The sequence below is a fragment of the Agelaius tricolor genome, unplaced genomic scaffold (assembly GCF_023055355.1).
Source record: "Agelaius tricolor isolate 1412-34295 unplaced genomic scaffold, bAgeTri1.0.p SCAF_2, whole genome shotgun sequence".
Classification (NCBI taxonomy): domain Eukaryota; kingdom Metazoa; phylum Chordata; class Aves; order Passeriformes; family Icteridae; genus Agelaius; species Agelaius tricolor.
This window is the reverse complement of record NW_027269262.1, coordinates 44,556,627-44,571,764: the sequence shown is the minus strand read 5'-3', so window position 1 is coordinate 44,571,764 and position 15,138 is coordinate 44,556,627. Positions and strand designations below refer to the sequence as shown.

General features: G+C 44.1%; 1 protein-coding gene across 7 annotated transcripts in view; it reads left to right on the top strand.

Moving 5' to 3' along the window:
• Positions 1-9,579, top strand: part of MTCL1 (microtubule crosslinking factor 1) — a 102,872-nt gene extending 93,293 nt beyond the window's left edge. For 6 of the 7 annotated variants that reach the window (XM_071417288.1, XM_071417280.1, XM_071417313.1 and 3 more), the window contains 2 exons: positions 131-1,685; positions 8,327-9,579. In XM_071417288.1, the coding sequence (XP_071273389.1) occupies positions 131-1,685; positions 8,327-8,536 (1,765 nt within the window). In that variant the 3' untranslated portion in view covers positions 8,537-9,579. Of the gene's footprint in view, positions 1-130; positions 1,686-5,257; positions 5,316-8,326 lie in introns of all 7 variants that reach the window. The other variant, XM_071417305.1, reaches the window with a different exon arrangement.
• The last annotated feature ends 5,559 nt before the right edge of the window (positions 9,580-15,138 follow it).

Below are 15,138 nucleotides of genomic sequence, written 5' to 3'. Positions count from 1 at the left end.
TGATTCAATGATTAAAGTGGTTTTATGTAAGAAGATAATGAATGTTGGGTATCCAGAGTTTGCTGCTGAAAATAAGTTACTCTGCAACAATTTCCAGGCTCATGAGTGACTCTCTTGTGTTCCTCTCCAGGGCAATGTCTGTTTCTTCCATGTCTGAATTTCAGCGCCTGATGGATATTTCTCCATTTCTACCAGAAAAAAATTTGCCTTCATCTGGCAGCAAAGATGACATAACGCCTCCCTTGTCTCCTGATGATCTGAAATACATTGAGGAGTTCAACAAAAACTGGGATTACAATGACACTAGGAGCCATGGTGGGGCAACTGAGAAGCCTGCAGAGGGTTGGGCAGAAAGGACAGAAACTGGAAAAGCTGGGAAGGATCCTGCTTCAGATCCATTCCAGGCATCCTCATGGTACCTCACCACCAGTGTCACTATGACCACCAACACCATGACCAGCCCAGAGCACTGCCAGAAGCAGCCCGTGAGGAGTCACAGTGTTACTGACAAAATGGGAGTGCGGGTATTCCACAGCCCGCCGGTTGTCCGTAGGTTTGATAACTCAGTGATAGCTGGCAGTGAAGGGAAAAACCAGGCTGAGCCAGATTTCCTCTTTTCTGTGACCAAAGCTATGGGGAACGTCACTGAGACAAAAGGTGCTTCCTCGGACATGTTTGGAAGGTGGTCCTGTGACCTGGCCAAACACCATAAAGATTTTCTGGAGAACGGTCTTCATCCCATTGAACGTCCTATTTGCACTACTGTGGGCTTTGCCTCACCCTTGCACAGCTTGGAGATGTCCAAGAACATGAGCGATGACATGAAGGAGGTCGCTTTCTCTGTCCGGAATGCGATACGCTCCAACTCCACGGAGCCCCAGTTCAAGGACACGGCGTGCCAGACCAACGGCATGAGGACGACAGGGACACAGACCACCCAGACCATCAGCGTCGGCCTGCAGACGGAAACCCTGCGCAGTATCACCAGCAGTCCACACAAGTGTCTGACACCAAAGGGGGGGTCCACGCCTGTCTCCTCACCATCCAGAAGCCTGAGGAGCAGGCAGGTGACCCCCGTCATTGAGAAGGTCCAGGCTAAGTTTGAACGCACATGCTGCTCCCCCAAATACGGCTCTCCGAAGCTGCAAAGGAAAGCCCTTCCCAAATCAGACCAGCCAAATAACCGGACTTTGCCTGGCACACCTCAGAAAGGATTCAGTGAGTCCGCTTGGGCTCGATCAACCACCACACGGGAGAGTCCTGTGCACACCACTATCAACGACGGCCTGTCCAGTTTGTTCAACATCATCGACCATAGCCCCATCTTTCATGAGACCTTCCAAAAATGCCCCAGATCTGGCAGCCGGTCCAGGTCAGCTGAACCCAGACCAGAACTGGGCACGTTGCAGGAGCCATGTACAAATGCCCGTGGCAGATCACCCAGTCCTCTCCGTCTGGGGACAGAGACACAAAAGGAAGAAGGATCTGAGGTGACAAGTATTAGGCAGGACTTATCTGCTCCTCCAGGGTACACACTTGCAGAAAATGCTGCCAGGATCTTGAATAAGAAACTTTTGGAGCATGCCTTAAAGGAAGAGAGAAGGCTACGTTCACACAGCCCACCAAATCTTAGCAATGACAACAGCACAGGAGAAATTGTCAAAGTAGATCCAGGGTCCATAGAGGTAATGAATTTGCTTGTTTTTCCTCCTATAGCTAAGTGCACTCTTCTTTGAGCAAATGTATTATGAGATCTCTTGCAGTCCTACTGAGTATTTACAGTGAATATCCTAGTCCTGTCCTGGTACCACCAGCAATTTCCAGTCATGAAACTTTGGATTAGTCACTGAAGAATGCATGAAAGAATTGAATTTCTATCCTGGCAGCTTATTTGGCTTGAAAGCATCAGCAAAGTTTTATCCTTTATGGGATAAAAAATCGTTCTTCACTGAATGGCTGGGATAAGGGTTTTCTGTCACAAAATACACCACACATTACAGATGCTCTAGGTACACTAGGTTTGAATAAATTTTTTATGCTGCATGGAAAGGTAGATTCTTTCTCCTACACAAGAATGGGCCTTAACAAGTTTGTGTGAAAAATAGTCTCTACAGTACCCTGGAGCAAAACTTCAGGGCCTTCAGCATATCTTTTCTGAATGTATCTGATTAAGTTTGGCTGAGGTCTGTGAATGTGATTGAATGGCATGATGTTTGGTACTGACTGCTGCTGCCTCACAAAAATAACAAAAAGCAAAAAATACACATATAATCAACTAATCTAGACACACACCTATTAAGTGTTTAAGAACTCCTTGCTGATATTTTGTCAAGTCATCATCTGTCTCAGCAGGTGTGCCCAGATATTGGGGGTCAGTCTCAGGTGCAACAGCAATCAACAAAAAAAAAGAAGGTGTAATGATGGAAGAAAGCTTTCAGTTACCAGTATTTAAACCTCCTGTTTCTGGTGAACCTCTGAGAGCACTTGAGAGTCTTACTCTTAAGAGCCCAGAAAAGCTGGGTTATGCCCAGGTCTTACATGCATATATTGCCTTTCATGGTACAGCCATGAAAAGGGGTGTGTGCTGCTGGTTGGTGACAGTCCCCAGGGCAGAGGCTCCTCATCCTCTCTGCCTTGTGCTGCTCCTTTAGCATCCTAGTCTTGTGGTGAGCCCTGGCTCCAAGGAAGCAGCTCCTTGAACCCTGCACACCCCATACACCCCTGCACACCCCATATACCCCTGCACACCCCATATATGCACTTTGCCTTCACTGAGCAGACTCCTACTACCCCTGCCTCAGATACTTCAAAAGGGGAAGTTCAAACCCCATTTTCTAACTCAACATTTGGTGTGAAGGATTTCCGAGAGCCTGAGTGCTGAAACCTTTGGTCTGCAGTTTGCCTTGCCCTAGTGGGTGGTTCTCAAGATACAGTCAGTTCCTTTTTTGTAGGCATTGCTCAGAGGATGTAATCTTTTTTTCCTAACAGACAACCCGAACCTAAGAATTTATTCCCTATGTGCAGTTTAAACAGATATAAGCAGGGACGATTTTCAATTAAAAAAGGAAAAGAAACCACATGCACATTATAAATACTAGTGAGTGAAAATGGTCTTTGTGCACAAACCTCAGAGTGAGCCTCATTAAGTTGACTTTTTCCAGCTATCTCTGTATTTTGTCCTTAGTTTGAAATACTGGGAATACACTACTGATCTGTATTAGGAAGTGTGTTGTACTCTGCCAAGTTCAATTCAGCTTTGCCTTCAAGGTAACCCTGGAAACTCTTTATTTACTCCTGTATCTTTTAACTGCCTCAGTAGATTTCAAATATAGGTAGACGGATGTCATCCCACATGATCACAAACTGCTGTTGGAAGAACACAAACTAGCAACAGTACCTGAGTTTGATGCACAGAGAGATTTGGGTCAATGCTATTTAGCAAAAACTTATTGACCATCAAACTGGCAGAAAACTGCTCCTTTTTGTGAATTCTCAGTATCTTTTGCCTAATTTTTTGAGTTATGAGCCCTAGAGCTAAGACTTGTTTTTCCTTGCAGCTCCTACATGACTGTTATGACTTGTAGTCTAGATGCATGGGTTTTGTTCTTTGGCTGGTCCTGGCATTTCTCAGGAATGTGGATTGAAAAGGAAACTGGTGGGCATTCACACAATGAGCTTAGCTTTTCCTAGCTGAGGTAGTGCTCTGGAAGATGTACTCAAGGGAAGCCTGGGTTTGCTGCTGAAAAAAACCACCCACAAATAAGTTTAGACTCTGCAGGTGCCTTGGGTTATTTGTGGATTACCCTAACCACACAAATTACACTTTGTACAAATTCTCTTAGCACATTTTGTGCAAAGCCAGACACAGCTGTTCAGGGAGTTATGATCTTAAAGGAGCAGGTTTGTGCTTGGGGCAGCACTGACACAATGCTTCCACCCTCCAGTAGATCCCTGCTCTTCTTCCTTCTGACCTGTTGGTTTCTGGCCAAGTCAGGTTTCTGGCCCTTCTTACTACCAAACGCCTTCTAGATTCTGCAGCCATGGCATATAAATGACTTTTAACTTGCATGCAGCACCTGTTGGTGACTTTTTCTCAATTTGAGCTTCTGAGTTGTTTAGTTACATAATTTTCTTCTATATTCTTCTATATTCCTGCAGCAAATATGAAATCTAGTTCATATATTTATCTATTTATGTACAAATGCATGTGTGTGTGAGTGTATATGCATACAGAGCAGCAATAACTTTGTGTTTTCTGACTTGCCCAGAGCTGCTTACAGGCAAATTCATAATCCACATAGTGTGGCCTACTAGTGTCTTATTCTGTAAATTGAATAAACCCCTAACTTACATGTGTATCATAGGATTTATCCATTTTACTCTTAAAAATGCAGATTAGCATTATGTAACTAACAACATAAGCGCTTTAGGAACATTTTTGCTTTTATAACTAGCAAGGGTATAGATTGTGGAGGTTACACAACAGTCCTGGACTGGGAATCAGACTCATTTCTGGAGACAACACTGTGAAAGAACCATCCACACAGACCCACAGGTGAGAGAGCAGGTGCTGCATCCTCTGCTTTCCAGAGGGCAAAGCAGTTGCCACAGGCTTGCCACTGAACCACTCAGCATGGGAGGGGGAATGTTGAAAATCAGGGGAGGTGTTGACAGAATTAAAGGGCTTTTGATTAAGCTTGGATTTCCCATCCAGCATCACTGCTGAAGAGAAACAACGGAGAAAGGTGAGGCAAAGAGCTGTCATGAAACCTGAGAAATAGAAGTGTAAGCAACAAACAATAACAGCCATTTTCTTGCTTGTTAAAGATTTCCTAAGCAGAAACTCTCTCTTGAAATCAAATTAAGGGAAAAAAAATACAGCTTTATTCCTCTCATAGTAATATGGTTTTTCCCTAGCCCAAATCAAGGTTGGCAAAGAAAAACAGATATCTTTCTTTACTGAGTAGAAATGTTTGGTTTGTTTATTGATATGTCCACTTCTGAAACTGTGCTAGGATTGTAAAAGGTTGGTTTGTTTGCTTCCTTACTTTCTAAGTCTTTTTCTTCTAGTGGCTTGGCTTTTATTTTTGATTATTAGTTTCCCTGTAATAACACTGGTAACATGATCTGAATGAGTAGTAACATCGGGAGACTTCTTCCTTGCTGACATGAAATCTTCACTTTAAAAAAATAATCAATTAAAACAGTTCTTTCCAACCTACTTGCTTTCTTTTTCTTTTCTGTCTGTTCTGTCCAGAACCAAACTGTCTTATTAACTACCCCCTGGGGACTCTAACCCTGCCTGCCTCACTGCTGTAAGTCCTTTCTACCTTGTTTCCAGAGCTTTCCGAAAGCGGTCATTCTTGAACACGGGGGTCAACAGAGGGAAATAAATGGCCACAACTCCAGAGGTATCAGCACACACCTGTGGAGTTCAGCACAACTCCAAGGGTATCAGCACACACCTGACATCTCTGTGGGGTTCTTCTCTGTATGGGACAGTCAGGAGGAGTTCAGGATAGGAGCTCATCTGCTGTGTCCTGTCCTGCAGCAGCACAGGCTAGGAAGACGTCCCACTTAAGTCAAAATTTGTGCTGTTGGGGATTTTTGCTAAGCTTTTAAAAATTGGCAGCATTGAAGACCAACAGAAAGGTATGCAAAAATGCTGGGGAGGGATTCAGATTTGTGATAATTTTTTTTTTTTAATTTTTTTTTTCCCTGACAAATGCACGGCACTGCGCAGGACTTCTGGCTGCCCCAGAATGCCTTCCCTCCAGTTCTGGCTACAGCAGCAGGTGGAGAGGGCTGGGAAGGGGCTTCAGCACCAGCCTGGGGCTAAAGCCTAAAGTCACCTTTGCTCATTAAGCAGTTCTGGGCCCAGTTCTGTCCAGTGGCTGCAGTTGCCACAGTAGAGGAAAGACACTGTGCAGATATGAGCTGTGACCATCCACTCTGCCTCAGAGAGAAGAGAAAACGGTTTTCTTTATTTATTACTATAGACATAGCCATGGTGGCTGACAGCCTGTTTTAGGAAATAGCTAGAAATTGAAGCTGAGAACATCTTTCCCATTTTCCGTGCTCAGGCTAAGAAATGCTGCCTATCCACCTACACCCCTGAGCAACTACCAAACTAAATTACCCACAGGTTATTTATTTTTTTTAAATCATTTCTAGCTATGACAGCTACATGTAGTAAGGGAGAAGGGGTTTTCACAAACCGTTCTGCAGAGTTTCCTTGTCATGCCTGGATTTCCACCCTGCAGGTGGGGGTGACTGACTCAGCAGCCAGCACTTCATAAGATTATGCTGCCAGTCACTTTTGGCCCTGGAGCAACATCCATCACCAGCACAGCCTTGTGTGCTGCTGGGCATGTGTACATCACAGATAAGATGAGCTTAACCTTGCTGTTTGGTAAAAGCTGACCAACATCTGCAGGTGTGCTGGAGAGAGGCTTTTGAATGGGGAGGCAGCAGTGGAAATAGATTTTGTTATCGCTGTGCTAACTCTGATTTACTGCTCCAAAACTAGGATAAAGCAGCCGGGAGCAAGCAGCACTATAAAGATATCATTTTAAGCCTCCTTTTTGAAAGAGGTTAAGACAAAACCCGCAAATCTCATAGCCTCAATTCACTGTGTTGTGCTGCCCATGACTGTTGCTGTGCAGATGGATTTCTCTTCACAAATCTGAGTCTAGTGGCAGCTTTCACAGACCATATGCTGCCCCAGGCACAATGGGATAAGGTGAAGTAAGGACACACAGTCAATCTTTTTGTTAGCACCCATTTCTATTTCAGTCTTACTGCTGTTTTAGCAAGGGTTGTGAATTTAATGGCACAGAGATGGGATAGGGGGTGAGGATGCAGAGCAGGCTGGGGTGCTCTGTGAGTGCCAAGGGCAGCTGGCCATAGCTCTTTCTCAAGCACTGGTGTGCAGCTGTAGATCACTCCATTGGCTGCATGCTGCCCAAAACACCTGTGTTGACCCTTCACTGAGGCTTCCCCCGAGTCCAACAATGCATTCTCTCCAAAACAGGTGTCACCAGTTCCATTTCTCATACCTCAGCTCTATGTCTTCAAAACTGGTCTTTCTGTCCTTTGACATTCATGTTTGGTCTTCCACTGCAATTGAAAAGTTCAATGTTGTATCACTTTGTTTGTTCACTGTCAATCACATCATGTTACCTGCTCCAATATTCTCCACCCTTAGTGACTATTCTCCTTCTCCATGAGAAACAGTGTGCTGAATCCTGGCCTCCCTGCTGCCTTGGTATCCCTGCATCTTACTGTGCCACAGCTTTTCCTTTGCATTGTATCATTTCTGGTCTCTCTCTTCATTTATCACCGGTTTGCATTCTGACTTTGCTTTTTACTGAACTCCCCTGTACATTCCAGTGACTGCTGCTTGGTGTACACATTGCTAGATGTTGGCAAACTGCTCTGATTTGCTTTTACAAGTTTCAAAGTATGCAGTGAAATTCAGAAGTTTGACTTTGGCCCTGTGAGACAGACTTGCTTCCACAATCACTCATCTTGATGTAGGGAGCATTCAGAGCAAGGCAGGAAGCACAACTGTACCTTGAGCAAAGTGAATATTAAAAGCATTACCAGGGTGAAAAATCACAACTGCAGATTGTTTCTAATTGCAAAGGCAAACTAACCAAGCTAGAACAGTAGAAACTCAGTGAAGGAATAAAATTTCCAATTTCTTCCATTTCTGTGAATGTTGCCTTTAACAAAGAGTACCTCTGAATCCTGTAATTCAGGCTTCAGCAGCTGGCAGTTAGCAGTGGTGTTCCAGAAAATGAAATCTGTAGGTAAGCCTCATCTTTAACCCAGCTGGAGATCATAACTACCCCTGTAGTCATTATCTGTGCTAAGAAGTCTCCTGCATGTCAAGTCTGAATTCTGAAGGCGAAGAAAAGGAGACAGTGGTTGATTTTTCACCTGTCTTGCAAATGCCAAACCTAGCCTTTTTATGCCAGGTCAGCACTTAAAGTGTTGAACAGTGGAGTTTCCTGAATTATTATGCAAATGTACTTTTCAGGCTCTTCTCTTTCTAGCACAAGGACAAATAGCAATTGAAAGTGTTTCAGCCACTCCAACTCACCCTCTTTCTTTCATTGTCTCCTTACCTGTTCCATAAATCACGGACTCACGTGCAGATTCCTGGAGCCCTCACCCAGCCAGGTGTTCGCTGCTTGCTTTTGTCCTGCGCCACGACACGCGCTTAGCTTTAGTTTGGCGGGTTTGTTTCGCAATTCTTCGCGCATCCCGACGGTCTCTAACGCGAGTCACTAACCGCTGTTTTGCTCTCTTGGCTGCCAAGGAACTGCCTTGTTCTGCACTAGCCCCATCCCTCCAACCCTGCTTCTCCCGGCCAGAGAGACCAGCGAAGCGGCGCCCACCGTCACGATGGGCCTCACATTCCCCCACTGCCTCACAGTCGCAGTCCACCGGAGACCTGGCGTCCTCAGAGGAGCGCGGAAGCGAGGAGCTGCTGGCAGAGACCCCCAGCCAGGGAGGCGATCCGGCCTGACCGCGCACGGGAGCAGGGCGGGACACCGCTCGCCTCCGCCAGGTCGCCCGCCAGCCATCCCTGCCACGCAAGGAGGGAGGTCCGCTTGGAGAGAGAGGTCAAAGAATGTTCTCAGACACAGCTGCTGAATGTGCAACCTGGGAAACAGAGGTGTTTCTGGAATGAAACAGTTAATGTGCCTGTAATAACTTAATTTTTTTCATAGCTGAGAAAACTATTTTTGTCTCCATCTTTTCTACATACAGTATATTAACAAAAACAGCAAAAAAAAAAAAAGGTTAAAATGATATAAAGTAAGATTTAAAATAAAATGTAAATTAAGTTTTAAGGGAATTTGAATACGTGCTCGCGCTCTCTCCAAATACTGACTGCCTTTTGGTTATATTTGCACTGTTACGTTTTCAGTTTTGATTTTGGGTATTTTGGGTTGGTTTTTTTTAATTTCATGTAAAACTAGGGTCTTAAGTTAATTTTTTTCTATTTTAATGTCAGTGTTATCAGTTTTTAAAGGTAAGGTTCTTAAAGATGCTTCAACTGTTTGAAGCGATACCTTTTAAGTAGTGAAGAAAGCCATTAAGCTCGTTCACTAGACTTGTAATTAATTGAAATGGAGGGGAATACAGGTAAACACAAGTAAATGTGTAAAAAAAATAAGAAAAGAATGCCTCAGAAAGTCTTACAGAGTTAGCTGTAAAATACACCTACAATACTTGACTTGCATGCCTCTGGGTCCTCGCACTTTAGTGCATGTACATACTGCTACTGTACCATCACATAAATGTGAGTCAATCTGTTTCACTGTAATATTGTTGTGAATTTACCTGTACTGTACTTTTATTGTTGGTATTCTTGCATTGACTATACAAAAAAGAGTTTTTAAATTATTGTTAGCAGTTCAACTGGTTATGTACAGCGTTTACTGAGAACTTCCTTCGTTTTGGAAAAACCATGGAAATCTCTGGGCATACTAAATTGTAACTGGTCTTGTTTAAGAGTCTGTTTGAGACCATGTGAAGTGGAAATAAAACCCTCAGTATTTACAAGCTGCTCGACTGCTTCATAATGTTTTTTTTATGATGGTACTTCCCAGGTTCATTTAACTGGGGGACATAAAAGTCCCTGAGCTCCTCCTTTATTCATAAGGGAAGAAAAAAGCTTCCTAATATGAAATAAATCACAGCAAAACCAAATATTATAGTGTGCTCCATGGACTCCTGTGAGTCTGGATCAGACCGTGGGAAGGTTTCTAAATTCCCTCCCTGAACTCCACAAGACATCTACTCACACGGATTGTAGGAACCCATCTTCTCAGTTTCTCTGTGGCCCTATGGCTTGTTGTTTTCTCACTCATGGGAGTGAAAACCAGCCAGCTAAATGGAACACCAGAAATATGACATGGCCAGTATTAATCTAAGATTATGTACCATCTGCATTACGCACAGAGACCAATAAACAGGGCTTTTGTAAAACTGAAGGATAACAATGAGAAGTAAATGCAGCCAAGAATTCACACTTCTGAGAGGTGGAAATCTCTCAAGCTACTTTGCCTAAGACCATCTGTTTGGCCACATGCTTTCTCTGGAGCCCCAGAACTGCTCTGACTAGTTATCCCATTGCTGAACTGGCTTGTTCCCATTCTGTTTCCTTAGCTGTGGTTTTCTGAGGCTCATTTGTTGAAGAGCACCATCTGGGCTCCCTAGAAGCCTTCCTGGTTAGCTCTGTCAAGAAATAAGCCCTTCACATCCTGTCCTGCTGTGTCACAGCCGGCTTTCTAGGAAGTTTAATTCAGCTGTTGGATAAGAACAAACTCCCTGTCTCCCAAATCACAGCCAATTTAGGTCTGATTTCTTCCGTATCAGGTAGGGCTGTGGCTATTGAGCCGGGGTCAAAATGTCCACCTGGGGGTCATCATTACAAAACTGGGCAGTGAATGCACAGTACTGTTGTCTGATGGCTCTCTGGTGCCACAGTCAGAGCAAGGGGTGTCCAGGGCCAGGGCAGAGCAGCAATAGTCATGTTAGTGATAGCTGCCTTCCCAGCTGTCTCAAAGCCTCTCTGCTAGCCTTTTTCATGAGTTTAGTACAATCCCCAAGTCTGAATGCCTAAAATTGTCCATGGTGGCCACCCTGATTGCTGAAAATCTTCCTCCTGCAACACATTGCTGAATTGTTGCACTAATTTTGGTTTGGAAGGGGAAGGAGGAACACATGCAAGAAGTGTTTTGAAGGTGAACTGCAAGAGTCACAATTATTGGAGAAGACTAAGCCACGACTGAAAACTCCTTGTTTGTTTTCAAAGTAGCTTTGCAAGGATAAGGGGAAGGTTGCTGCTTCCTTAAAAGCTATTTCTCCTTCATGAAGCAATTGGAAGTTGCAAATGAAGGAGTAATGTTGACAACCAGCAAGTTGTCAACAAAATTATGTTCTGTTTCTTGTGACAGCTGTAAATTATTTTTTTTTAATGATGCACCAGAAAATTCAGGGCACTAATCTGTTACTTTGATGCCAGAGGATTGTATTTGCCTTTCAAGTCAAGGATACCCCAGTTTGCAGAAATAGCTGCTGGCCATCCTGAAGATCTGTGAGGATAAGCAGCTCCTGTGGCTTGACAGGTAAAGTGCTTCTGAAACAGCAGGAATCACTGAAACAAAAGCAATAGAGCAAGCAATAGCAAGAAGGAGAAGGTTAAGCACAAATAGAGATTATTTGAGCAATATTAAAAAGAATGACATTAATTAAACATAATCTTCTTTCTAGTCTAATTAGTGAATACAGTGACGTCGAAAAATATCCCATGTTTCTACTGGCTCTTTGGAAACAATTGGGCTTTTCTCTTCCAATGGAGCTGCTGGTGGGTTTGGGACATTCCTACCAACCTCCACATTATTCCATCATGCTCCATAATTACTTACATAAATCATAAAACAAATGACAAGTCTCTAGTCTATCTGAAGTCATTTTACAACCTTCTGAGAGAAAATAAAAAGCCTTTTTAGAAAGTCTGCATCTCAGTGTCTATGGGGTATCTGAATTATTGCCTCATGAATAATCAGGGCAGGAGAAGCCTCACAGATTAGCACACAAGTTAGTGTAAGGGGATGTGGATACATGTGTCACAGCTTTTTTTTTGTAAGGATGAAATAGATGGATTTCACCCAGGGGTTTGTGGTGCCAGAGATGATGGCCTTGGGATATGGCCTGCTCCTGCAATACAGAGGGGATCAGGAGCAGGACTGTGACCTGTGGCATCCCTGCCAGCCCAGGCAGCTTTTGAGGTGGCTGTGGCACCCCAGGGTGATGATGTATCCTTCATGTCACAACACTGATGTGTCCATGTCGGTACCATGAGGAGAAGTCCCCCCTTTCTCCCACTTTACTTTCTGCCTCTTCACAGTCACCTGCCTATGCTGTGGTCCACTTTGCACTCCAGGGAGACATGGATATGTACCAGTGGCAATGGTGTATGGACTCTTAATTCACCAACCCAACACAGGACAACCTGGCAATGCCACACCTGTGTGGTGCCTCAGTGCCTGGAAAATGACCAGGCTTGGACCATCCTTCCCCATTACCCTTTTCCCTTCGCATCCTCCTCTGCACAGAGGGAATCTCCATGACCTTACAGTACCCCAAGGGATGTATTTTCCCAATTTAGGTCTGATTTCTCCCATCTCAGGTAGGGCTGTGGCTATTCCTACTCGTTTCCTGAGTATCTGAACCACCAAGCCCCTCCATGATCTCTCTGAGGTATCCCATTTCTTGCTCACTCCCTGTTCCCCAGTTTTTACTTTGTTATATGTAAATCATTGTAACCTGCTGGAATATTATTCAGCTGCTGAGTACATATAATTTTCATACAAAATGACAGCTAATGTCTTCAGTCTCCACACAGCCCAGCCTGCTTCACAGAGAGGCTTGATAGCTTTGAGCAAAGTCTGCTTCCCTTCCCTGTTATCATCCCCTTATTCATCATGTGGGAGTATGAGACATTGTGCCTCAGGTTTGGGTGAGAGAGGTTACTGCCTTGCTGTAGATGTCTCTAGAATGAAAGTCAAGAACTTGTCACTGAAAGCCACTTTTTATTCCCTATCAGAGCAGATTTAGGACTTCTCTCATTATTCAATCTTCTTTTTTTGACATACCAATACTTTCTGAAGGCCAGTGTTGTCATCCTCCAAAAAAATACTTGAGAAATCCTGAGAGCACTTGGTGATTTGGGCAGGATTTCACCATTGAGGGAGGGATCAATGGGCTGCTCAGCAAAGGCAGTGCAGACTCTCATCCTGAAGCTGGCCTGAAGAAAGGTGATGCTCCATATTGAGCAGGTGTTTGGAGGCAAAGCTGGGGCTAGGGCTGCACAGGCCCAAAGTTGCTCCTCAGAAGTCCCTGGTTTGGCAGCCAAGTCCCCAATTTGGCAGCCATCCCTTGCAGGCTAGAGCTGCAGGAGGTTAAGAGGTGGGTGGCAGAATGTGCCCTTCCTGGGGACAGGGCAGGGGAGCCCAGGGTGGTAGACTGAGATCTGAGGAGAGAAGGTCATAGAAAAAGAAAAAATCAGTGTACTTGGCAGCTGCAAGTAGATGGATATCTCAATAAGGAGAAGAAAGAAGGTGGTTTGAATATTGAGTTTTATATGATTCTCTAGATGGCAACAAGCCTGGCTGAGCAATGTAAGCAGATACTGCACTAAAAGGGAAAAGTGCTGTTAGGCCATGAAATGTGAATCCTGTTAAACCTCAACAATAGCAAATAACAAATTTTGGTTTGTCCTTTTAAATCCCTAGGTTGTTTGTTTGGGGTTTGGGGTTTTTTTAATATACTATAATTATATTTTATAATTTCTACAGTAAGACTTTAGAATACTGTTACACACAAAAATGTCATGGACTCAGGTACTCTTCTAATCCTCCTCCTGCTCCTCTCTCCCACTGTGATCCATCTGGATTAGCCTGCAGAGGAGAGAGCTGAGTGCAAATGGATAGGCTCATCCCACAGCTTTTGCTCAGCAGGTGCCTCTTTCTCACTGAGCTGGTTGGAACCCACCTGGCTCCAAGATATCAAGCCCTGCCATAATGGAATAGGGCATCATTCTGGGGTTGAAAAAATTGCCCCTTTAAAATAGGAGATGAGCAGTCCATGCATTTTAGCTATTAAGAATTGCAATGTTAAGTGCTTAGCAATTTAGAACATAAATCTCATTGATTTTCTGCTCAGGGAAGAGACTTAAGCAATTTAAGACATTTGGAGAACTTTTATCACGAATCTCTGACTACAGCTTCAGTGTGTTTGTCTTTAAAATACAGCCTCAATTCCTGATGTTGTCTGGGAGAAGACATGTATTGTGTTGTTCCTCATTGCATTTTCTGCACTCTGCATTGCCAGGACTGAAAAAAAATCCACTTTGCACATATGAATGAGAGGAAGAACAATAAAGGCCATGATTTTGTCACCGCTATTTCCATGATAAAACCAAAGACTTTTGAGAGGGAGTTTTCTTACTACAGTGTCACTGTGGTTTGTCATGGAAATCACATTTCAAACAAAAAACAAAGCCCTGGCTTCACAAATTATCTGTGCTCCTCTTAGTCTGTGATGCTTCTGACAACACCTCTGCTTCATAATGTACACATAAAAATGTAAGTTAAATATGTTGCACAGGCATCTTAGACATGTTGCAAGTAGGTTCTGATGTGTACTCAGACAAAAGAATTTTTTTTTGAGTAACTGGACCATTAAATAGTTGGAAGGAAAACAGCAATAAGAAGTTGAGAAAGACAGAGTCCCTGGAAACCAACACCCTGGACTGTGCTTGGTAAACAATGAGTCTCATTCTGATTTCCTGGAGAGCAGCCCCAGACCTGTGCCTTGAGTTTAGCAAACCTTGAGTGGTGTCACTTTCATGGGAGGACACACAAAGGGACAAACCTTGCCTGTCTGTAACACTGACAGCATCTCTCAGCAGCAGTCCACATTTGAGTGACAGGGAAACTCCAGCTGATGAGCTGTGCTGTGCTGTGCTTTTCTCAAAAAGCCCCAGAGTCTTCAGCAGGACAGACTGACCTGCCACATCGTGAGTCCTGAAGAACACAGTGACACTCAGTGGAGGAGACATGGTGGGACACTATTCCCTGAATTATGCAACATTTTTCACATCAGGAACAGAAGCAAAATTATTCAGAAACTGCAGCACTATTGGGATAACACCTCCTCAGGTATGTGGGTTACTTTTAGTCAGGAAATAATTAGTGCATCTTCCTAGCACAGAGCTGCATCATTTAGCACTTAGATTTTCCCCACTCAGAAGAGTCTGCCTGAGCTCTTGGTGAGCAGGCCTGGTTTAGGTGACCAGCAGCCCCCCTGCCAAAATCAATCCTCCATGGAGAACTGGGAGAACCTCCACTTGCTATGGACCCTGTCTCACAAACTCCACTTAGCCCCTGCTAGCTCCCAGAACCAGAACTGGTTTATTTGGCTAGTCCCACTACCAGGGTTTCTGGTTTCCCTGAGAGGAGTTAGTTACACTGAAATCATCCCAGCACAAGCACAGAATATTCTTCTGGTGCTGGTTCTTCAGGTTAGGCAGAGGCAACTCTGAAACTTCAGTGG